Here is a 26,766-nt window from a genome sequence, read left to right as displayed (position 1 = left end):
TCTTTTACATTAATATGAAATAATGATTTACATGACTATTATTCACTCTTAGATATTATTGCTTCTGAATAGAAATTTTAATAGAATAGTTAAGAAGCCCTTATATAGTAAAATTAATCCCAGAATGAAAATAAGTGTCAAAAGAAAGTAATAAAGTGACTTTTTGTGGGAGAGCTAAATGCAATATCATGATTCTACCATTACAGTTTTTATATTTTTAGTGAAAATTGCTTTTATTATTAACTCTGAGATTAAAATCTATGTGCAGTATTTCTGCATTAATGAACTAGGAAATGTACATTACTGAAGACTTAAGCCTAAATTTTTTAAGATCATTTCATATGTACCAATCTTTTAACCTACTTTCTATAAGGTTGCTTTTATGCTTCCAGGGAAAAAAAATAAGGTCCCATGTCTGTCCTGAATGGTGATCCTGAATAATTGTGAAACAAATCATTTTGGCAACTTTATGCAATAGAGCAAAACTTTCTAGATTCATAAGGCAAATTTTTCCACAAAAAAAAAGCATCAACACATTTTTTTATAAAAAGCTATATATCTATTTTTAAATAAGTTTATGATAAGTAAATACAGTTAAACATTGCTGATAATCTTCAGGCTGTAGCATAGAAAAATATTTTATTAAAACTTATTTTTAAACAAGAAAAATGATAAATCCAGAATTAAAGAACTGGATACTTATTTTAATGTCTAAAAACATATTTCAATCAATCTAATACTATCTGACAAATGGTAGTATGTATGGACAATAAGGCCAAGCTAATTGCTAAAAGTTAATCAAAATCGTTGAAAAATCTGGGTGAATTTTCAACTTAGAATAATGAGATTTGTTTTGATACAACAGAAAGTAAGCTTGTAGGGAAATTTTTAAAAGACATTACACTGCATGTGATTTTAGTTTATGTGATCTACGTGAAATATATGCAACTTAATATGTATTTACTAAGTACTCAGAAGTAGAAAAATATAGTTTGAAAAATCTGACTGGTATATGCCTCATAATTTTGTTTCATTTCTTCTCATGGGAAGAAAAAATTAGAAGGACAGAAGAAATACGATGAAAACAATATCCTAGTCAACTTTGAAATTTAAGGTACTGTTTATTTAGGTCTAAAATAATATTTGAAGTTTTGGTAGAAAACACACAATGGTACTTCCTTGGTGGTCCAGTGGATAAGCAGTCACCTTCCAAAGATACAGGTTGGATCTCTGGTCAAGAAACTAAGATCCCACATTCTGTGAGGCAACTAAGCCCTGCACACCACAACTGAGACCTGATGCAGCCAAATCAATAAATGTGATCAATTGCTTCAGTTGTGTTCAAATCTTTGCAACCCCATGAACTGTAGCCCGCCAGGCTCCTCTGTCCATGGGATTCTCCAGGCAAGAATATTGGAGTGGGTTGCCATGCCTTCCTCCAGGGGATCTTTCCAACCCAGATATCAAATCCATGTCTCTTGTGTGGATTCTTTACCACTGAGCCACTGGGGAAGCCCAAATCAATCAATCTTATTTTTTAAAAAGGAAAACACACAAAAAGTTTTCCTACAATATCTATTTGTTGTCATTTCACTAAATTTTTAAAAGTTCACTCTATTTTAAAGCCAATTTAATGTACGAGATTTCATCCTAAAATATTTTGTCTTCCAAATATATTAAGGAAATATATTAATTATATCTCCCAAGATAATTTCAAGCAGCTAGGCATTAAAAACATTATATATGACAGTATACTATAGACACTAACACAAAGACTTGCCTAAGGAGTGAATGTTGATAGTGGCTTATCATTTTCTACAACATAATTTATTTTGAAGAACTTAAATCTTTGAGGAAGTTAAAACCTTGAATGTCTGTAGTGTTAAAGCAGGTACTAGAAATATGTAAGTTAGAGTAGGAATGCTGCCAGGCAAAACTATGGAAATGTATGACCTGTTGTCATCTTAGGAGTACACATCCACTTAAAAGCATTACAAAAATAAAAAAGAAAGCAAACATCATGAGAGGTCTGATTTTTCTTCCTTTGATCAACATTTTATAACTTCTGATTTAGAAAGTCTTGTTAGGTCTCATTTACTACTTCAACTGACATTCTAACACAAGAGCAGAAGAAAGTTTTGACTGTAGAAGATAAAAAAAATCAGTTTAGTAGGAAAAAAAAAAAACCCTTAGGTTTATATCTTAAAAAGTAGTAAAAAAAATAAAGTAGAAAAAATAATAATTTGATAGCACAATGCATGCTCTGCTAGCATTTTTATATTTACATTTATGATTTTTGTAAATATGATTAATAAAAAGCACATATGAAGTAGATCACTAACACATATCTGTAGAAATGCTTTACCTTTTTATTTGTTAGTTCTGTTTGGTTTTATTTTTCACTAATAGTTAAGATATTATCATTCCCTGGTAGTGTGTTTTTCATTTCATATTCTCAACATATTTATCTCAACTATAACTGTTTACTATTTTTTTCCCTTCTGACCATACTATTTTGATCCAGCAAAGAAGAAGTACAAATTTCTGAAAATTTTTGATACACAAAAATAGCGCCTTCATAGAATTCAAAATGCCTTCAGGTATTAGCTTTCATTTCCTAAACCAAGTGAAAGTGAAAGTCACTCAATCTTGTCCAACTCTTTGCAACCCCATGGACTACAGAGTCCATGGAATTCTTCAGGCCAGAATACTGGAGTGGGTAGCCTTTCCCTTCTGCAGGAGATCTTCCCAACCCAGGGATCAAACTGAGGTCTCCCCCATTGCAGGCAGATTCTTTACCAGCTGAGCCACAAGGGAAGCCCTTACTAAACCAAATCCTAAGTTTGTTCCAGTCACGAGCTGGAAAGGCACTCAGAACCTTTTTAGAACTGCTGGCTAGTTAGAAGAGGGAAACAGGGCCCAAAACGGCAGTCCAAAACAGTGGTCAAAAACAGTTATGGGAGAACATACTGACACTCCTTTCCCTGATTCGAGCCCGAGGTCATGCTTCATTTGCATGATGTCTTACCCACTTCCCTGACTGCTATCTGGTTCATGCCTCATTGGCATGAAGCGCAACCAATCAAGCCCCCAGAACTACCAAAGAGGAAGTAACAAAAGATATAAAGAGGGAAACTGAGCCAGGTCAAGACCACTCTTATGGGGGTTGGTCCACTCTCATGTCTGGAGAGTGTACAAGACAAGAATGGAAGAAGAACTGACCCAGTAGAACCAAAGCTTCAGAGTTCTTTCTGCTTGCCCAAATGCATGTGTTTAGAAGTTGGGCCCTAGCTCTCTTCTCTCTATTTAGCACAGTTTTTGCAAATTTGTAGTTTTCCCACTCTCAAATGCATCTGCCATAAGAAAAGTGTTTTCTATTGTGACCTAGGGTATTCTTTGTACATAAAACTGCAACAAAGTTTTCATGAGGTATTACTATCCTCCTAATATGTATAATATATAATACTTTTTATTTCCAGTGCCTACATATGATATGATATAATAGAATTAAAACAATTACTAATTCTTCTTTCTGAAATCTACAAAGAAGAGAAAACCACTTAAGAAGGCTTACAATGATGCTTCCCCAACTATGGTCCCTTTCAGATGTGATTATGGATAAACTGATTTTCCTTATTCTAGATCAGCCCACAGCCTGCTTTTGTCAATAAAGATTCATTAGATGCAGTCATCCTCTCTCATATACATATTGTCTATGTCTGCTTTCATGCTACAATGGCAGAGTTGAATAATTGTCAGAGGTTTTATGCTCACAAAGCTTGAAATAATTACTATCTGACTCTTTAAAGGAAAACTTTGCCATCCTTCGGTCTTGACAATGAAAATTTTGCTATCCCTTGTTCTTGACAATGAATTAGAACCAGAGAGGAATCATTTTACAGCCATAGCTACTCTATAAAAATATAGAGTAATAATTACCCCTCATATAAACTTTATCATTTTTGAGGTTATATATATTATTTTATTTTTATAAAACTCCATCCATAATTGGTGCTTTATAGGTATGGTGATATCAAAACATGTTCAGTCAGGCTTCATAGTTTAATCTTACAGTCTTATCACTTGTTTTCTGCATATAACCTGGCCCTGGCACTATGGGTTAGCTCTATCAGTTACAAGAGAAGCTCTCTTAACTGACTTAACTGATCACTTTCAGGATTAATTAATGTTCTCCGTTCCCTTTGTGATGCTCACTGACTGTTGTCAGAACAAAGTAGATAATAGAGGCCACTAGGCTACCTTCTGAGACACCCAGGTACTTCTGTTATCCTTCTGGTGACAGTGCTCACTGACAGGCTGTTAAATGAATGCCCATTGTACTTATTATTGTGATAGTATAATTAAATTATATATGTTAACTAATGAAATATGAATACAAAATAAGAAAAAGCATTTATAAAAACAGCTCTTGTTTTTTTAGGAAAAGTATATTAAAAGCCTTAGAAAAAATAAAGTAAAATGTCAGTAAGATAGTTTGCTAAAAATATGCTGTTACAAATTAGGGTGCAATCATTTAAAAAATCCATTTACACTTAGGTGTTGGCATCCAGGTTTTTGTTTTATCTGTAAGAAATTAAAATAGACTATACATTTTTGTGCAGTTTATGTAAGCCAGAAAATTGAAACACATATTCAGACAACAAAGTCTTGACCTTATATCAAATGTTTGGCAAATAAATGTGCATTTATGTTTTAAGTGTTAAAGTTTTATCTGGAAAATGGGTGTCTGTTCTGCTAATAGAAAGAGTTGCACGCTGAAAGACCTTCAAAAGATTTGAAAAGTTAGTGGTGGATCCTAGCCAAGATTAAGCTCTTCAGACTCCCCATTCAGTGTTCTTTCTGCCATTCCTCAAGAAGCCTTCATTATCTACTATGCACATAAGAATAAATATATGGCCTTTCCTCCATTACAAATGATTGAATCGTCCAAATGAATTAGCACATTTGCATTTAAGGAAAGAGTACTTTCACTTTTCACAAGAACTGCTTAATCAAACATCATTTCTGAATAACAGATAATGCCAGTGTTTGGAGAGTCCAGTTCTGTCTGAACAAAACATTTTTTTCAATTCCTTATTAATGCTACAATGTTTTCATGGTTTTAGAGAAACATGGTAAATTGACATTTTGATTAATCAACTATTTCTTGAAATTTACAACCTCAAACATCTAGTTCAACTGACTTTGTGACTACATGGCATCAAAACCTAGCTGAAAATTTAATTACAATAACAAATTATTGACTAATATCAATAAGCATGTTTTTACAATTCTTATTTTTTGCTTGTATATTTTTTGCTTGAATTTTGGAACCTCTGAGAATTCAACATTCCAATTTTCATGTACACATAAATCTTAAATTGGAAGAATTGCTATAGCTATAAATTGAGGATTCCAGTTAATATCATGAAAATATGTTACTATGACTAAATTTGCAAATATTGGTGTCATAAAGAAAGATTTGTAATGTACTAAGAAGAAATAATTTACTTATTTCCTAAAGCTCAATAGGATAAGCATTAGTAACAGTTTTGATGTCTGATGTTTAATAATTATTAGCCTTGAATAGATATTTTTAAATGACACCAGTAGTAGCCTCGTCTTCACTATAAGCTGCTTACTTTACTCAGCATTGGTTCATCCCTCCACCTCTTCCCTCTCACGTGTTTTGTGTAGTATTGAAACCACTACATTATTAAGAAATGACTATTGAACTCACGGATCATTAGACTTCGGAATAAGAGTGCCAAGCTCCTTGATTCGGTAGTTAATATTATATCTTCGTCTTCTTTCAACTATTAAAAAAGAAATATTATTGATTATTCTCATTAAAGCACAATTACTTTTGGTCAACTGTAAACCTCCTTAATAATCCTTGAAAAACAATGAGCAAAAAATTTCCATTTAGTCACAAGTGTACTTCTCAACAATAAAATAAAAATTCAAATACATTTTATCCTTAAAGTAAAAAATAACAATATTAGAATTGTGATTCTATTATTCACAATGATTTTAAATCATTTTGAAACATTTTCTATCAAAAATAACATTTTTATCATTATTTGAAATGCTATATTACTCATAATGATATATATGTACATATATATCAGGGCGGGTATATATATGTATACATATGTGTATATCCGTTCAGTCACTCAGTCGTGTCCAACTCTTTTGCGACCCCATGAATCGCAGCACGCCAGGCCTCCCTTTCCATCACCAACTCCCAGAGTTTACTCAAACCCATGTCCATTGAGTCAGTGATGCCATCCAACTATCTAATCCTCTTTCATCCCCTTTTCCTCCTGCCCCCAATCCGTCCCAGCATCAGGGTCTTTTCCAATGAGTCAACTCCTCGCATGAGGTGACCAAAGTATTGGAGTTTCAGCTTCAGCACCAGTCCTTCCAATGAACATTCAGGACTGATCTCCTTTAGGATGGACTGGTTGGATCTCCTTGCAGTCCAAGGGACTCTCAAGAGTCTTCTCCAACACCACAGTTCAAAAGCATCAAATCTTCTGCGCTCAGCTTTCTTCACTGTCCAACTCTCACATCCATGCATGACCACTGGAAAAACCATAGCCTTGACCAGACGGACCTTTGCTGGCAAAGTAATGTCTCTGCTTTTTAATGTCCTGCCTAGGTTGGTCATAATTTTCCTTCCAAGGAGTAAGCATCTTTTAATCTCATGGCTGCAATCACCATCTACAGTGATTTTGGAGCCCCCCAAAATAAAATCTGACACTGCTTCCACTGTTTCTCCATCTATTTCCCATGAAGACTTGGGAACAGATGCCATAGTTTGCTGAATGTTGAGCTTTAAGTCAAATTTTTCACTCTCTTCTTTCACTTTTATCAAGAGGTTCTTTAGTTCTTCTTCACTTTCTGCCATAAGGATGGTGTCATCTGCATATCTGAGGTTATTGATATTTCTCCCAGAAATCTTGATTCCAACCTGTGCTTCTTCCAGCCCAGCGTTTCTCATGATGTACTCTGCATAGAAGTTAAATAAGCAGAGTGACAATATACATCCTTGACGTACTCCTTTTCCTATTTGGAACCAGTCTGTTTTCCATGTCCCGTTCTAACTGTTGCTTCCTGACCTGCATACAGGTTTCTCAAGAGGCAGGTCAGGTGGTCTGGTATTCCCATCTCTTTCATAATTTTCCACAGTTTATTGTGATCCACGCAGTCAAAGGCTTTGGCATAGTCAATAAGCAGAAATAGATGTTTTTCTGGAACTCTCTTGCTTTTTTGATGATCCAACAGTTGTTGCCAATTTGATCTCTGGTTCCTCTGCCTTTTCTAAAACCAGCTTGAACATCTGGAAGTCCACAGTTCACATATTACTGAAGCCTGGCTTGGAGAATTTTGAGCATTACTTTACTAGCGTGTGAGATGAGTGCAATTGTGCAGTAGTTTGAGCATTCTTTGGCATATGTGTATATACATATATATATCTATACACATACATATATGTGTGTATATATATACACTTTTTCTTCTCATATACTCCACTGAAAAACTAACACAAAGCTTGGGTCACGTTAGGTATATGTGCCCAAATAGACTATTACTTCTTTGAGAGAAGGGACCATTTCTTACTTCATTCTGTATACCCAGAGGGCTTGGCATTTAAGAAGTGTTAAATAAATGTGTTTTGATTAGACTATAAATATACTTTTCTAATTTAACAACTTTCAATAATACACAGAACAGTGATTCTTAAGCTTTGGCATGCATCAGATACATCTGGAAGGACTGTCTAATAAATAAAAATAAATTTGTACTTTGCACTTAGAAATTCTGATTTTAGTAGGACTAATTTGGGACCCAAGAATCTGCATTTCTAACAAATTCCCAGGTGTTGCTGATGCTGCTTGTTGAGGGCCCACACTTTGAGAATGACTGATATAAGTTTTTATTCAAAAATTATTATTCAGAAATAATTCCAAAATTATTCTTTCTCTGTTTATATTCCCATGCATCCATTGCCTATGACAATGGATATGCATCTAATAAATATTCAAAAAATGTCAAATATACAAATAAGCAGAGCTTTCTATATTGACCCTTACCTAAAACCAGTCTTATAGAGCACAGAATAGTCGTATAATCTACTCTATACTCTCAGGATCAGGAACCACGACTTACATATAATCTTTTGTCAGTAGGTAAAATTTTTAAAGTTTTTCAGCGAAATGAAGGAAGTAAAAAGTCACGAAGAAGAAAAAACTGTATGTTGAAACATTAAACAATACATGTTTGAAAAATACAGACTGCTACTGAAACAAAGAAAGTCCTAAAAAATATCAATTGTCTTGGTGAATCTACTCTATGAAGCAATTTATCATGAGTGAGCTTGACCTTCTGGACTAATACATTGGGATTCCTCTGAAATTAGGATATAATTGATTCTTGGAAAGATTATTTTCCTTCTTTGCCAGTTTTGTTATCTCTGTGCAAGTAATTGAAAAAAACTGACACCATATAAAAAACTGAAAAGAAAATAAACAAAGGCAAAGCTGATAGAAATGCATTTGTATTTTATAGTGAGAATTTATTAATAATTCTATGTTCACACATACTCTCATATTATAAAACAGACTCTCAAATATAAGATGAAGATCAGCTATGAAGGATGTTCATATTTCTATCTCAAAATAGGAGACTGGTGTAGTCCTATAATGTTTTTTCAAAATCTATTATTTAAACGTACCTTATGTAAAATATCAGAAATTCCTACTCTAACCTTATGAGATTGTGCTCATAAAATTTTAATAGCTAATTATAATGAGAAGTTTGTTTTCCCACTGTTTTCATATCCAGTACTAGTTGTTTGTAAAGGAGTCAAGCTTTAAGAAATTACTAAATCGCTTCATGTTATATGTGATTTCACTCTTTACACAGTTTTCGATATATTCACTCATTCCTGTCCTTAGAAACGGGCAACAGGTGCCTCTTTCCCAGACTCCATACTTGAGGGTCCCCTTTGCCTTCTCTTACCACATCCACCTCACTGAGCAAGGCAGCCACAGGGCAAAGGCATCTCCCTTCTAAACTACACTCTGGGTAATTTACACCAGGAATATTCTCCCAAATGCCCTGAGCCTGTGCCAGCTATGTCCCAGGTTCATCCTCCTGAAGGAAGATCATGACACCAAGGTGCTCACCCCAGTCCCAAGATGCAGACAAGGGTCAACTGTTTGCAGATATGTATGGAATTTGAATATACAAGATGAGGGGTTCATACTCATGTTTGAGGTCATATGCACCATAGAATGTAATAGGGCATCGAAAGAGAAGTGAAAGGGGCCATTGAGTAAGGGCTGACGTTGTCCCACCATGACTTTCCCACTCAAAATTTCAAGGATCAAGTGGAGATCCAGTGGCCCAATCCGTTAGTGGTGCAGTACTTATACAAAATTCTGAGGATCTGAGAACTCATATTTCAAACCTGGCCTTCCTATCTTTAGGAAGGATAGAACATAATTTAGTATTTCTAGCTTGAGTTATAGCTTTTAAGTATTGACACATCTGTTAAGTGGGACCTTATATGTCCTCTAGCCACAATCCTCACAAATGTTAGGGGATATTTAGATTCATACTTAAAATGTGATATTAATTTTTGGTAACATTGATAGCTCCAAAAAGTAAGATCACCAAGTAATCCAGATTATTAGTAGAAAATACTTCTATAATGATCATGTATGTGCATGTGTATGCTCAGTCACTCTGTGTGTCTGACTTTTTGCGACCCTATGGACTGCAGTCTGCCAGGCTCCTCTGCCCGTGATATTTTCCAGGCAAGAATACTGGAGTGGGGTGCCATCTCCTGCTCCAGGGGAAATTCCCAACCCAGGGATTGAACCCATGTCTTCTACGCCTCCTGTAGTGAGGGTGGATTCTTTTCCACTGAGCCATCTATAATGATCATACCAGCCACCTATCATACTTTACATTAAATGGCCTGTTATTTAAAGTGCAAACATAGAGGAGAGAAGAAAGGAGAAAGGAAGGTAATAGTAGCCTTAAAACTAAGAGAGAAGGCTTTAGTTCCTTGATGTGTTACTTCTTTCTGTTAACAACTAGTTCTGTCTTTCAGGTTCTTGTCTCACAAAATGCACCAATGCTTGTCTGCTCTGCCACTATGTAATCAGAAGCAAATCATTTCCCTTTCCACAACTACTCTAAGGACTGTAATAACCATGGGTTAGCCTTCTCCTCTTCATATAGTCAGCCTACCCTCTGATGAAGACAGGTGCTTTATGAACAGATAGATGCAGGTTTCACAGGTATAATTCAGTTCAGTTCAGTTCAGTCGCTCAGTCATGTCCGACTCTTTGCGACCCCATGGACTGCAGCACGCCAGGCCTCCCTGTCCATCACCAAATCCCTGAGTTTACTCAAACTCATGTCGATTGAGTCTGTGATGCCATCCAACCATCTCGTTCTCTGCTGTCCCCTTCTCCTCCTGCCTTCAATTCTTCCCAGCATCAGGGTCTTTTCTAATGAGTCAGTTCTTTGCATCAGGTGGCCAAAGTATTCGAGTTGCAGTTTCAACATCAGTTCTTCCAATGATTATTCAGGACTAATTTCCATTAGGATGGACTGGTTGGATCTCCTTGCAGTCCAAAGGACTCTCAAGAGTCTTCTCCAATACCACAGTTCAAAAGCATCAATTCTTTGGTGCTCAGCTTTCTTTACAGTCCAACTCTCACATCCATACATGACTAGACAGACCTTTGTTGGCAAAGTAATGTCTCTGCTTTTTAATATGCTACCTAGTTTGGTCAAAACTTTTCTTCCAAGGAGTAAGCACCTTTTAATTTCATGACTTCAGTCACCATCTGCAGTGATTTTGGTGCCCCCAGAACAAAGTCTGCCACTATTTCCATTGTTTCCCCATCTATTTGCCATGAAGGTATGGGACCAGATGCCATGATCTTAGTTTACTGAATGTTGATTTTTAAGCCAACTTTTTGACTCTCCTCTTTCATTTTTATCAAGAGGTTCTTTAGTTCTTCTTCACTTTCTGCCATAAGGGTGGTGTCATCTGCATATCTGATGGTATTAATATTTCTCCCGGCAATCTTGATTCCAGTTTATGCTTCATCCAGCCCAATGTTTCTCATGATGTATTCTACATATAAGTTAAATAAGCAAGGTGGCAATATACAGCTTAGATGTACTCCTTTCCCAATATGGAACCAGATTGTTGTTCCATGTCCAGTTCTAACTGTTGCTTCCTGACCTGCATACAGATTTCTCAGGAAACAGGTCAGGTGGTCTGGAATTCCTATCTCTTGAAGAATTGTCCACAGTGTGTGGTGATCCACACAGTCAAAGGCTTTGGCATAGTCAATAAAGCAGAAGTAGATGTTTTTCTGAAACTCTCTGGTTTTTTTGATGATCCAATGGATGTTGGCAATTTGATCTCTGGTTCCTCTGCCTTTTCTAAAACCAGCTTGAATATCTATCTGGAAGTTCATGGTTCACATACTGTTGAAGCCTGGCTTGCAGAACTTTAGGCATTACTTTGCTAGTGTGTGAGATGAGTGCTAGTGTGTGAGATGAGTGCAATTGTGTGATAGTTTGAGCATTCTTTGGCATTGCCTTTTTTGGGATTGGAATGAAAACATCTTTTCCAGTGCTGTGAGTTTTCCAAATTTGCTGGTACATGTAGCATCAATTTTAGCTAACCACATGTAAGGAAATTCCTGATTTTAGAGCTTTGAAGATTTTATTTATTTTCATTGCATTCTTTTCTCATTTTTTATTTGGTTCTCAGAACAAAAATGCTTCACACTCAACTAGTCAAGCTTACTTAAGATAGTTAAACACTATCTTAAGAGACATGAAAAAGCACTTTAAAGCCCACCTTGCCCCTAGACAACTTCCCTTGAATGCATTTACTTACCTCATGTGACCCATTATTGAAGGCAAATGGACCTCCAGGAAGGCATCAGAGCCCCCCTGCCAATTTTTTTGTGACAGTAGTAGAATTCAGTAGTACAACATAAGCAGTATTTTAAAATAACTTATCATTAGGAAAGGAGGAGCAGATTGACACAGAAAGATAAGAACCTGGTGTTACATTTCTAGCTATTTAAATGGAGTACATTTTCTTTTTTTTTTTTTTATTAATTTATTTATTTTAATTGGAGGATAATTACTTTACAATATTGTAGTGGTTTCTGCTATACAATGACATGAATCAGCCATGGGTGTACATGTGTTCCCCATCCTGAACACCCCTCCCTCCTCCCTCCCTATCCCGTCCCTCGGGGTCATCCCAGTGCACCAGCCCTGAGCGGCCTGTCTCATGCATCAAACCTGGACTGACGATCTATTTCATGTTTAGCAATATACATGTTTCAGTGCTATTCTCTCAAATAATCCCACCTTTGCCTTCTCCCACAGGGTCCAAAAGTCTGTTCTTTACATCTGTGTCTCTTTTGCTGTCTCACATATAGGGTCATCATTACCATCTTTCTAAATTACATGTATATGCATTAATATACTGTATTGGTGTTTTTCTTTCTGACTTATGTCACTCTGTATAATAGGCTCCAGTTTCATCCACCTCATTAGAACTGATTCAAATGCAATCTTTTTAATAGCTGAGTAATATTTCACTGTGTATATGTACCACTGCTTTTTATCCATTCATCTGCCAATGGGCATCTAGGTTGCTTCCATGTCCTAGCTAATGTAAACAGTGCTGCAGTGAACATTGGGGTATACGTGTCTCTTTCAATTCTGGTTTCCTCAGTGTATATGTCCTACAGTTGGATTGCTGGGTCATATGGCAGTTCTAATTCCAGTTTTTTAAGGCATCTCCACACTGTTTTCCACAGTGGCTGTACTAGTTTGCATTCCCACCAACAGTATAAAAGTGTTCCCTTTTATCTGCACCCTCTCTAGCATTTATTGTTTGTAGATTTTTTGATAGCAGCCATTCTGACTGGCATGAGATGGTACCTCATTGTGGTTTAGATTTGCATTTCTCTGATAATGAGTGATATTAAGCATCTTTTCATGTATTTGTTAGCCATCTGTATGTCTTCTTTGGAGAAATGTCTGTTTAGTTCTTCGGCCCATTGTTTGATTGGGTAATTTAGTTTTCCAGAATTGAGCTGCATGAGCTGCTTGTATATTTTTGAGATTAATTCTTTGTCTGTTGCTTTACTTGTTATTACTTTCTCCCTTTCTGAAGGGTGTCTTTTCACCTTGCTTTTCACCTTGTGCAAAAGCTTTTAAGTGTAATTAGGTCCCATTTGTTTATTTTTGCTTTTATTTCCTTTACTCTGGGAGGTGGGTCATAGAGGATCCTGCTGTGATTTATGTCAGAGAGGGTTTTGCCTATGTTTTCCTCTAGGAGTTTTATAGTTTCTGGTCTTACATTTAGATCTTTAATCCATTTTGAGTTTATTTTTGTGTATGGTGTTAGAAAGTTTTCTAGTTTCATTCTTTTACAAGCTGTTGACCAGTTTTCCCAGGACTGCTTGTTAAAGAGATTGTCTTTTCTCCATTGTATATTCTTGACTACTTTGCCAAAAATAAGGTGTCCATATGTGTGTGGATTTATCTCTGAACTTTCTATTTTGTTCCATTGATCTATATTTCTGTCTTTGTGCCAGTACCATACTGTCTTGATGACTGTAGTTTTGTAGTATAGTCTGAAGTCAGGAAGGTTGATTCCTTCAGTTCCATTCTTCTTTCTCAAGACAGCTTTGGCTATTTGAGGTTTTTTTGTATTTCCATACAAATTGTGAAATTATTTGTTCTAGTTCTCTGAAAAATACTGTTGATAGCTTGATAGGGATTGCACTGAATCTATAGATTGTTATGGGTAATATACTCATTGTCACTATACTGATTCTTCTGATTCATAAACATGGCATATTTATCCATATATTTGCATAATCTTTGATTTCTTTCATCAGTGTTTTATAGTTTTCTATACATAGGTTTTTTGTTTCTTTAGGTAGATTTATTCCTAAGTATTTTATTCTTTTTGCTGCAATGGTGAATGGAATTGTTTCCTTAATTTCTTTTTCAGTTTTCTCATTGTTGGTGTATAGGAATGCAAGGGTTTTCTGTGTGTTAATTTTATATCTTGCAACTTTACTATATTCATTGATTAGCTCTAGTAATCTTCTAGTGGTGTCTTTAGGGTTTTCCATGTAGAGGATCATGTCATCTGCAAGCAGTGAGGGTTTTACTTCTTTTCCAGTCTGGATTCCTTTTATTTCTTTTGCTTCTCTGATTGCTGTGGCTAAAACTTCCAAAACTATGTTGAACAGTAGTGGTGAGAGTGGGCACTCTTGTCTTGTTCCTGACCTTAGGGGAAATGCTTTCAATTTTTCACCATTGAGAATAATGTTTGCTATGGGTTTATATTATATGACTTTTATTATGTTGAGGTATGTTCCTTCTATGCCTGCTTTCTACAGGATTATTATCATAAATGGACCTTGAATTATGTCAAAGCCTTTCTCAGCATCTACTGAGATAATCATATGGTTTTTATTTTTCAATTTGTTAATGTGGTGTATCATATTGATTGATTTGCAAATATTGAAGAATCCTTGCATCCTTGGGATAAAATCTACTTGGTCATGAGGTATAATATTTTTAATATGTTGTTGGATTCTGTTTGCTAGATTTTGTTAAGGATTTTTGCATCTATGTTTATCAGTGATATTGGCCTGTAGTTTTCTTTTTTGTGGCATCTTTGCTTTTGGTATTAGGGTGATGGTGGTGTCATGGAATGAGCTTGGAAGTTTATCTTCCTCTGCAATTTTCTGGAAGAGTTTGAGTAGGATAGGTATTAGCTCTTCTCTAAATTTTTGGTAGAATTCAGCTGTGAAGTCATCTGGCCTTGAACTTCTGTTTGTTGGAAAAATTTTGACTATAGTTTCGATTTCCACGCTTGTGATGGATCTGTTAAGATTTTCTATTTCTTCCTGGTTCAGTTTTGGAAGGTTATACTTTTCTAAGAATTTGTCCATTTCTTCCAGGTTTTCCATTTTATTGGCATATAGTTACTGGTAGTAGTCTCTTATGATCTTTTGTATTTCTTTGTTGTCTGTTATGTTTTCTCCATTTTTATTTCTAATTTTGTTGATCTGATTCTTCTCTCTTTTTTTTTTTTTTTTTCCTTGATGAGTCCGGCTAATGGTTTCTCTATTTTATTTATCTTCTCAAAGAACCAGCTTTCAGTTTTGTTTATTTTTGCCATAGTCTCCTTGTTTCTTTTTCACTTACTTCTGCCCTAATTTTTATTATTTCTTTCCTTCTATTAACCCTGGGGTTCTTCATTTCTTCTTTTTCTAGTTGCTTTAGGTGTAAAGTTAGGTTATTTATTTTTCTCTTGTTTCTTGAGGTAAGCTTGTATTGCTATGAACCTTCCCCTTAGCAGTGCTTTTACTGAATCTCATAGTTTTGGGGTTGTCATGTTTTCATTTACATTCATTTCTATGCATACTTTGATTTCTTCTGTGATTTGTTGGTTATTCAGAAGTGTGTTGTTTAGCCTCCATATGTTTGTGTTTTTAATAGCTTTTTTCCCCCCATAGTTGACATCTAATCTTACCACATTGTGATCAGAAAAGATGCTTGAAATGATTTCAATTTTTTTTTTTTTTTAATTTACCAAGGCTAGATTTATGGTTCAGGATGTGATCTATCCTGGAGATGATTCCGTGTGCACTTGAGAAAAATGTGAAATTCACTGTTTTGGGGTGAAATGTCCTATAGATATCAATTAGGTCTAACTGGTCCATTGTATCATTTAGAACTTGTGCTTCCGTGCTAGTTTTCTGTTTAGTTGATCTATCTATAGGTGTGAGTGGAGTATTAAAGTCTCCCACTATTATTGTGTTACTGTTAATTTCCTCTTTCATACTTGCTAGCTTTTGCCTTACATATTGCAGTGCTCTTATGTTGAGTGCATATATATTTATAATTGTTATATCTTCTTCTTGGATTGATCCTTTGATCATTATGTAGTGTCCTTCTTTGTCTCATTTCATGCCCTTTATTTCAAAGTCTATTTTATCTCATGTGAGTATTGCTAGTCCTGATTTCTTTTGGTCTCCATTTGTGTGAAATATCTTTTTCCAGCCCTTCACTTTCAGTCTGTATGTGTACGTTGTTTTGAGGTGGGTCTCTTGTAGACAGCATATATAGGGGTCTTGTTTTTGTATCCATTCAGTCAGTCTTTTTCTTTTGGTTGGGGCATTCAACCCTTTTACATTTAAGGTAATTATTGATAAGTATTATCCCATTGCATTTACTTCGTTGCTTTGGGTTTGAGCTCATAAACTTTTCTGTGTTTCCTGTCTAGAGGAGATCCTTTAGCATTTGTTGAAGAGCTGGTTTGTTCGTGCTGAATTCTCTCAGCTTTTGCTTGTCTGTAAAGCTTTTGATTTCTCCTTCATATTTGAATGAGATCCTTGCTGGGTATTGTAATCTGGGTTGTAAGTTTTTCTCTTTCATCACTTTAAGTATGTCTTGCCATTTCCTTCTGGTCTGAAGAGTTTCTGTTGAAAGATCAGCTGTTACCCTTATGGGATTTCCCTTGTGTGTTATTTGTTGTTTTTCCCTTGCTGCTTTTAATATTTGCTCTTTGTGTGTGATCTTTGTTAATTTGATTAATATGTGTCTTGGGGTGTTTTGCCTTGGGTTTATCCTGTTTGGTCTCTCTCGGTTTCTGGGACTTGGGTGGCTATTTCCTTCCCCATTTTAGGGAAGTTTTCAACTATTATCTCCTCAAGTATTTTCTCATGCCCTTTCTTTTTGTCTTATTCTTCTGGGACTCCTATGATTCAAATGTTGGGGCATTTAATATTGTCCAAGAGGTCTCTGAGGTTGTCCTCATTTCTTTTAATTCTTTTTTCTTTTTTCCTCTCTGTTATTTATTTCTACCATTCTGTCTTCTACCTCACTTATCCTATCTCTGCCTCCATTATTCTATTGTTGGTTCCCTCCAGAGTGCTTTTGATCTCAATTATTGCATTATTCATTATTGACTGACTCTTTTTTACTTCTTCTAGGTCCTTGTTAAACATTTCTTGTATCTTCTCAATCCTTATCTCCAGTCTATTTATCTGTAACTCTATTTTGTTTTCAAGATTTTGAATCATCTTTACTCTCATTATACTGAATTTTTTCAGGTAGACTCCCTATCTCCTCCTCTTTGGTTTGGTTTGGTGGGCATTTATCATGCTCCTTTACCTGTTGAATATTTTTCTGCCTTTTCATTTTGTTTAGATTGCTGTGTTTGGGGTGGCCTTTCTTTATGCTAGAAGTTTGTGGTTCCTCTTGTGGAGGTTGCTCCCTGTGGGTGAGGTTGAACTAGTGGCTTGTCAAGGTTTCACAGTTAGGGAAGCTTGTGTTGATGTTCTGGGGAGTGGAGCTGGATCTCTTCTCTCTGGAGTGCAATGACGTGTCCAGTGGTGAATTTTGAGGAGTCTATGGGTTTGGTGTGACTTTTGGCTGAATGGCGTACATTTTCTAAAGTCACTTTTATCTCTTTAAACTTTGGAGCCAATTGAGTTCAAATATAACTCAGTGCACTCATCTCCCTCATTAGTATTCTTCTTCAGAGAGAGAAAAATGATCAAGGAGAGAACTTGACACGTTTCACTTCATATAAATGTCTAGCATTTTTGAGAGTTTGCATTCTCTAAATTGCCCCCAAATAGCTCTACTAGTGAGCATGTACACTTAATTTTGGTCATCTGACTTCAAAATATATGCGGGCAACAATAAAACACGACACATTTTACCTCCTTGCATTTCCTCTTGCATTGATTCATTTTGCTTAGAAAAAAGGAAAATATACTCACTGAGGTTGTGGTTGTCCTTCTTTTGTCTCTCCTTTGCCAAAGCTCGAGTATCTGTTTCTGATCAAAAGGAAAATAATGGAAACAATACTTATTTCTACCTTACAATCCTTCCAGTCAACAAATTCAGAAATACAAGTGAAAATATAGTATGACTTACTCCAGGTGGTACAACAAATTTTTTTGCAAATATTTAGAAATTTGGAACAACATATTAGTAAGCAGGCAGTGGCAAAATCTATGGGATTTAAATAGTAAAACCTGAATTTGTATTCTGGCCCTCCATTTAGTAGACTTGGGGTCTGTTACCTAAGTTCTCATCTGTGAAGTTGGTATGATACTTACTAAATATCATTTTTATGATGAAAAGAAATAGAGTATATAGTAAATATTAACCTGCTTAATCATTTTTATTAGAATTGTTCTCAGAACTTTAAGATTATTTAAAATTATTTCAATTTAAATTTTCAAAACCTACATTTTTTATAAATAATTATGATTTCTAAATTCAAAGAATTGAAACTAACTACATTTCTCATATTCCTATCAAACAAATCCATACTTTAAGTAACAGACACTTTATGTACTATGTGGTTGTTTAAGTACTATATTTAATAGTAACTTGTGATAGTCAGACTCCAAACTGGCCCACCATGATTCTCATTCATGATAATCATACTTTTGATGGTTCCCTTCCACACTGAATAGGATTGATCTGTGAAACTGATATAATATTGTGGAAATGATTAGTGTGGCTTTCCAGACTAGGTCATAAAAGACATTTTCAGCTTCCGCCTTGGGTGTTCCTGAATCACTACTTGTCATATCGTGAGGACACCTGAGCAGCCCTGTGGAGAGTTCTACATGGTAAAGAACCAAGCAGGACTGACTAGGAAGATGTGTGAGTGAACCATCTTGGGAATGCATCCTCCAGCCTGTCAAGTGGCAAATATCTGTATGTCTGGCCAACATCTTGACTGCAACCTTACACAAGGCTCTGAGCTAGAAGCAATTTTATAAATCACCCCTGGATTTCTGAAATATAGAGATTGTATGAGATAATTAACATTTATTATTTCAACCTGTTAAGTTTAGGGTACTTTGTTATATAGCAATAGATAATTAATACAATGTTCTATGAATTATTCTAGTTTTAAAATAGAAATATATAAATATATTTATTAAATTTTATTTGAGATTAAATTAATTAATTTTACTCTAAATAATTTTAATGCATAGATATTTTTGAAACATTTGTTAGATTCCAAGAATAGAAACATTGCATTTATTAAAAATGCAACTAAAGTCACTGAGTTGAACTGTAGGTTATACTAACTTGTTGCTTGGTTGTTATAAAGGAAAAAAAGGTGGATTTACTCTTGAAATGTTTCCCATTTTAACTACAGTAAGCCTCCTACTTGTGAATGAGTTCCTTTCCAAACGTGCACTCAAAAGTCCAATTTAAGTCCAACAAAATTAGCCTAGGTACCCAACTAACACAATCAGACATATAGTACTGTACTGTAATAGTTTAATAATACTTTCCACACAAATAATACACAAAAAAACACAAAATAAAGAAAACATTTTTAATCTTATAGTACAGCACCTTGGAAAGTACAGTAGTTCAGTACAACTGGCAATTCTTAGCAGTACCAGCTAAATCACACTGCTTTTACACTTGCTTTCAGACATCCTGGACTTGAAATAAAGACACTGTGCTACTGTCCTCTATACAGTACTGTACAGTAAAGTACACAAAAGCGCAACCCCTTGAAGAGGATGCACGCTTGTGACAATGTATGCCAGATCAGTGAACTAACTTACATGATTGAACATGCAAACACATGTCCACATCTTTGATATTTTGCAATTTGAAGGTTCATATGTAGAAGATTTACTATAACTATTCTGATAATATTTCAAAAATTGTCTTTAGATTGGAATTATATGTAACTCATGTCTTACAGAGCTGATTCTTTTCTTAAAGACAACTATAAAAGCAACATTACCTGTAATTTCTCTTTTCATTGGAAGACTACTTGGACAAGAAGCACTTGTAAGGCCCATATTAACTGGTGAAATTTCCTGCTCACCACTGTACACATCCAAAATACTTCCAGATACCTTTAAAGGAAAAAGGTAGAAAAGATCAATCAAATCTTTGGTGAGTATTGATATATTTAATTGTATTATCCAAAATTGACCAATTGCTAATAGTAACTTGCAATATATAGCATTTTATTTTAAACAAAAATGAATATGCATTAACTTTGTAAAATCTTTGGGGAATGCTTGTGGACAAGATGTTGAAAAAAGCTATTTGTACTTAAGAAAAAGGAGAAACTAGTTCACTCATGAAGAAAAATTTTTATTAATATTTACAAAATTATGGGAATTTGATCCAGCACATTACCTGGTTATAAATGAATAAGATTAAAAATATCACTTTAGACAAAAATCAATATACATATTAGTAAAGCTTGAAAATTCATTACATATCATAAATTAGGCATAATAGTTGAATATTTTGGAAACCTTCTTAATACCATCAGTGCTACCAGCAATTCACAGTCAAGAGGTTTTTTATACTGTTAATTAAGTGAGAAACTTTCTTTCCTTCCTGGAAGGCACACTTTTTCTCATTGTACACTTAATGTTCTAGATTATTATAAATATCCAGCTGGTAACCAAAAGTAGTCTAAAACTGCTTTGCCTCAAGTGGATATAGGGTATATCTAATTATAGCAACACTGCAAGTCTTAAAGTGCTCCTTGGGAGTAACTTTTCAGAAAGCTAAGATGCTTTATACACAATTCAAAATTGTACCAATTTGTTATTGAAAATGTGCTTATTGATTGATCTCCTAAGAAAACTAAATTTAAATAATATTCATAACTCAAGTTAACATTTATTATTCCAGAACAACCTACATTTAAAATGCAAGATTTGAACATTTAAAATATTTCCATTCTAATTATCTTAATTTCATTTCTGGGAAGTCAATCAAGAGCCGAATAAGCAGTACCTGTTTTATTTAAGAAATTATCAAACAAAGCTATATTCAGATTATTATGGAGACTCTAACTCCTTATTCCCATTTTTTGTAGAACTCCAAGTTGAAGGAAATTTTTTTAATATTTATAAAATCAGACTGAAAATAATTGTGAAGAAAGGACACATGAAGACAAAAATTAGTTTCTGAAATAATAATCTATTAAATTATGAGATTAATATTGTATATTTCTGAGGGAAAAGTACTTGGAAAATACAGTGGAAATCAGACAAGTGTATATGCATATCAACAAGAACATTATAGATTGCATATAGTATTATGATGCATGTTTTCATATATTGGTTCTTTTCATTATTTACTCTGTCAGGACTCCTCATCTTTATTTTATATAAATTCATTGATTATATAACAATGAAGGACAGGGAAGTCTGGCGTGCTGCAGTCCATGGGGTCGCAAAGAGTTGGATATGACTGAGCAACTGAACAACAACATTGTTCTAAAATGTGTTTTTGCATCTTGGATATTAGAAGTGAGCTACTGAGATATTTATTCCCTCTCAATTTCCTTATCTGAAAAATAGGGACAAGAAAACCTATCAAATTGGATAAATGATGAGTGTAAGTATCAGAATAATACAATTAGAAAGAAATTCTAAAAGCACACATTTCCCTAACATGTGAGTCATTTAGCTATATATGTAGAATTTTAAAGCTTCCAGGTCTTTTTTGAAAACCCTGTTGGTTATAAGTGGAGGCATCACCAACCTGAATTGTACATTTGCATTCTACCTTTGAGAAACATAATGACATGCTGAACAAAAAGACAAGGAGTGAGGGAGGAAGAAGGGGGAAAGAACTATGAAAAGGGCATATTCCTCTAAACAGCTTGAAATCAGATAGATTCAATGCAGCAAACAGTAGAAATGTTTAAGAGGAGCCATATTACATTTGCACTGCAACAATAAAGTGATAGGTTCCTAGCTAAAACATTTCACTGGGTTAATATTACTTGGTCTGACCGTACCCAGTGCCTTTTTCTGTAGAAATGGGGCTGGAGTTCTGATAATGAATTCAACCCTGCTTAACCGTGGGTCTATCACATCTTCTCCCGACCTTCTGTTGTTCTTCAGTTGCTCCAGTAGTGTCTGACTCTGCAACCCTGTGAACTGCAGCATGCCAGGCTTCTCTGCCCTTCACCATGTCCTGGAGTTGATCAGACTCATGTTCATTGAGTCGGTAATGCCATCCAAATATCTCATCTTCTGTCATCCCCTTCTCCTCATGCCTTCTATCTTTCCCAGCATCAGGATATTTTCCAGTGAGTCACCTCTTCGAATCAGGTGGCCACAGTATTGGAGCTTCAGCTTCAGCCTCAGTCCTTCCAATAAACATTCAGGATTGATTTCCTTTAGGATGGACTGGTTTGATCTCCTTGCAGTCCAAGGGACTCTTGAGAGTCTTCTCCAACACCACAGTTCAAAGCATAATTCTTTGGTGCTCAGCCTTCTTCATGGTCCAACTCTCACATCAACACACAACTACTGGAAAAACCTAGCTTTGACTAGATGGACCTTAGCTGGCAAAGTAATGTTTCTGCTTTTTAATACGCTGTCTAGGTTGGTCATATCTTTCCTTCCAAGAAGCAAGTGTCTTCTAACTTCATGGCTGCAGTCACAATCTGCAGCGATTTTACAACCCAAGAAAATAAAGTCTCTCGTCATTTCCATTGTTTCTACATTTGCCATGAAAAGATAAGACTGGTCTTTGTCCCTGAAAAAAAAAATTAAAAAAATAATAATAATAAATAAGACTGGATGCCATGATCTTAGTTTTTTGAATGTTGAGTTTTAAGTCAAATTTTTCACTCTCCTCTTTCACTTTCATCAAGAAGCTCTTAGCTCCTCTTTACTTTCTGCCATAAAGGTGGTATCATCTGCATATATGAGGTTATTGATATTTATCCCTGCAATCTTGATTCCAGCTTGTGTTTCATCCAGCTTGGCATTTTGCATGATGTACTCTGCATATAACTTAAATAAGCCAAGTGGCAATATACAGCCTTGATGTATTCCTTTCCCAATTTTGAACCAGTCCGTTGTTCCATTTCCATTTCTAACTGCTTCTTCTTAACCTGCATATAGTTTTCTCAGGAGGCAGATAAGGTGATCTGGTATTCCCATCTCCTTAAGAATTTTCCACAGTTTGTTGTGATCCACACAGTGGAAGGCTTTAGTGTAGTCAATGAAGCAGAAGTAAATGTTTTCTGGAATTTTCTTGTTTTTTTTCTATGATCCAATGGATGTTGGCAATTTGATCTCTCATTCCTCTGCCTTTTTGAAAACAAGTTGAACATTTGGAAGTTTTCAGTTCGCTTACTGTTGAAAGGCTAGCTTGGAGAATTTTGAGTATTACTTTGCTAGTGTGTGAAATGAGTGCAATTGTGCTGTAGTTTGAACATTCTTTGACATTGTCCTTCTTTGGGACTGAAATGAAAACTGGCCTTTTCCAGTCCTGTGGCCACTGCCGAGTTTTCCCAATTTGTTGGTATATTGAGTGCAGCACTTTCATAGCATCATCTTTTAGGATTTGAAATAGCTCAGCTGGAATTCCATCACCTCACTAGCTTTGTTCATAATGATGCTTCCTAAGATCCACTTGACTTCCCACTCCAGGATGTCTGGCTCTAGGTGAGTGATCACACCATCGTGGTTATCTAGATCATTAATATCTCTTTTGAATAGTTCTGTGTATTCTTGCTGCTGCTGCTGCTGCTGCTAAGTCACTTCAGTCGTGTCCAACTCTGTGTGACCCCATAGACAGCAGTCCATCAGGCTCCCCTGTCCCTGGGATTCTCCAGGCAAGAACACTGGAATGGGTTGCCATTTCCTTCTCCAATGCATGAAAGTGAAAAGTGAAAGTGAAGTTGCCCAGTCGTGTCCGACTCCCAGCGACCCCATGGACTGCAGCCTACCAGGCTCCTCTGTCCACAGGATTCTCCAGGCAAGAGTACTGGAGTGGGTTGCCATTGCCTTCTCCGGTATTCTCGCTACCTCTTCTTAACATCTTCTACTTCACCTGTTCTTCTGCTTCCTGACATCTTCTGTTAGGTCCATGCCATTTCTGTCCTTTATTGTGCCCATCTTGGCATGAAATATTCCCTTGATATCTCTAATTTTCTTGAAGAGATCTCTAGTCTTTCCCATTCTACTGTTTTCCTCTATTTCTTTTGTTGATCACTGAGGAAGGCTTTCTTATCTCTCCTTCCTATTCTTTGGAACTCTGCATTCTGATGGGTATATCTTTCTTTTTCTCCTTTGCCTTTCACTTGTCTTCTTTTCCAAGCTATCTGTAAGTCCTTCTCAGACAACCATTTTGCCATTTTGCATTTTTTTTTCCCTTGGGGATGGTTTTGATCACTGTCTCCTATACAGTGCTACAAATCTCTGTCCATAGTTCTTCAGGCACTCTGTTCTATCAGATGTAATCCCCTGAATCTATTGGTCACTTCCACTGTATAATTGTAAGGGATTTGATTTAGGTCATGCCTGAATGGTTTAGTGGTCTTCCTTACTTTCTTCAATTTCACTCTGAATTTTGCAATAAGGAGTTCATGATTTGAGCCATCGTCAGCTCCCAGTTTGTTTTTACTGACTGTATAGAGCTTCTCTATCTTCCACTGCAAAGAATATAGTCAATCTAATTCCGGTACTGACCATCTGGTGATGTCCATATGTAGAGTCACCTCATGTGTTGTTGAAAGAGGGTGTTTGCTATGACCTTGGTTATTGTCTAAATTATGCCCTGAAGCATAATGATTAATATCCTATTTAATTTTATGTTGTATGTATTACTCTATTTCATGTAAAATGGCTAATTACTTTTTAAATATCATTAGACAATTGGTTTCAATGTCAAAATATGTAATATATTTCACATAATCTAAAGAGCCTTGTCTCCATTGAAAGATATGAGTAAAATATTAGGGAAAATTTAAAGATTACATACATATCAGAAAAGGCTTACAAACCAAAGTTATAATCTACTTAAGTATTAAAGTTTAAGTGTAGGTTTTATCTTACAGACTAGTAGGCAACTGGATAGATATTTTATGAAGAAATATTATTCTGGTTAAAAATCATTACTTTTTTCAGAAAAGCAAAATCATTGACATAGCAATAGGGAAATATAATTATTAGAAACAAACTCAAATTTTAAAGACACCTAGTAAAGAATTTATTATAAAATATTTTCAGCAAGGTAGAACATATCTTGTCTTGTCTTAAGACAATTCTTTCTTGTAGAAAAAAAGTGAATGCTTGATCTAAGAAATTATTTTGAAGTGAGAAGTGACCAACAGTGATTCCTGATGTCCAAAATTCTCTACCCTAGATTTTTCAAATCTCTCTACTAAGGTCATAGAGACCGAAATGGACTGGGAACTGGTATTCCCATATAAACAATACCTTTCACAGTAGCCAATATTCCCTAAAGAAAATGAGCTCACAGGTCAAAATATCAAAGCATTCAAGAAAAATGATTATTTTAAAAGTTCAGCAACACTTAATGTTAGAAATAACATCAAATGCAAAAATTTTAGAAATTTTAAAAAAAGATTACATGAAACCAAGTTTTAAAAATTGATCTAATACACACCCTAAAGAAATAAAGGATGATGTTTGCAATAATTTATAATCTAAAATGGAACTTCCCTGGTGGTTTTGTGGTAAAGCATCTGCCTCCTAATTCAGGAGATGTGGGTTTGATCCCCAGATTGGGAAGATTCCCTGGAGAAGGAAATGGCAACCCACTCCAGTACTCTTGCCTAGGCAATCCCATGGACAGCAAACCTGGTGGGCCACAGTCCATGGGGTCACAAAAGTGTTGAACACTACTGAGTGACTAAACAACAACAATAATAATCTAAAATAAGAACAAGTAAACATAAAAAAGGCCAAAGTGATCATGAAGAAATAGGAGAGATGAAAATATAATCCTTGAAAAAAGAAGAAAATCATAAAATGGAAAAATAGCATAATACATAAACTGAGAAAGAAATAAAGGAATTAGTAAATTATAAAAACCAAATTAATCTCTCAGGAGGATGAGGGACCAAGAAACCAAGCATATAAAAGAAAATCTAATTAGTATGAAGGGCAGAATTATTAGAACTAAAATATAGATAGGTATTAGGAGAGTCAGGGAGAGAATAAAATAAAAAAAATAAAAATTGGAAGGAAGAAAATACTTTAAGAAAGAATAGAGATGCATCCCAGAATTAACACTAAATCAAAAATGAAACTTTTGTCTTTAATCTCATCTTATTTTGTTGTTTTATTTTGACTTAAAAATCAAAGGGCCTATAGAATATCAAAGAAGAAAAACCTACACCCTGATGCATTACAATTAAACTTAGGAATGTACAATGACAAAGAGAAAATGTAGAAGCATAATAGTAAAAAGAGATTATGTTCAAAGGAATAAGAATATTATAAACATAAACATATTCAATAGCAAAACAAATGAAAAAAGAAACTGAATGAAAAGATCTTAAAACACAGAGTTTTATATCTAGCCCAATATAATCTACATGTGAGGTCATGATAAAAAGTATTCTGAAAATTATAAAATGGTTAAGAATGCTTACCCACAAATACAAACACTAAAGACAGTTTGGGATGAAGTAAATATGATATAAATAAATAAAACATGTTATAAATAGAATTTTAAGTATCTTGGTAAAGTGGCTGTAGTCTAAAGGAGAATAGGGGAATCAAGATAAAAAATAAAATAAACTATATAACCACCTGACCTGCCTCTTGCGAAACCTGTATGCAGGTCAGGAAGCAACAGTTAGAATTGGACATGGAACCACAG

The 26,766-nt window shown here is 35.1% G+C and overlaps 1 protein-coding gene across 3 annotated transcripts in view; it reads right to left on the bottom strand.

The window, feature by feature from the left end:
• TFEC (transcription factor EC) overlaps positions 1 to 26,766 on the bottom strand; it is a 99,343-nt gene that overhangs the window by 7,804 nt on the left and 64,773 nt on the right. For all 3 annotated transcript variants that reach the window (XM_065939604.1, XM_065939605.1, XM_065939606.1), the window contains 3 exons: positions 19,889 to 20,003; positions 17,880 to 17,936; positions 5,741 to 5,816 (listed from right to left, as the gene is read on the bottom strand). In XM_065939604.1, the coding sequence (XP_065795676.1) occupies positions 5,741 to 5,816; positions 17,880 to 17,936; positions 19,889 to 20,003 (248 nt within the window). The remainder of the gene's footprint in view (positions 1 to 5,740; positions 5,817 to 17,879; positions 17,937 to 19,888; positions 20,004 to 26,766) is intronic.

This window comes from Muntiacus reevesi, chromosome 6, assembly GCF_963930625.1.
Source record: "Muntiacus reevesi chromosome 6, mMunRee1.1, whole genome shotgun sequence".
Classification (NCBI taxonomy): Eukaryota; Metazoa; Chordata; class Mammalia; order Artiodactyla; family Cervidae; genus Muntiacus; species Muntiacus reevesi.
Note: the sequence above shows the minus strand (reverse complement) of the source record. Positions and strands in the feature narration are given on the sequence as shown.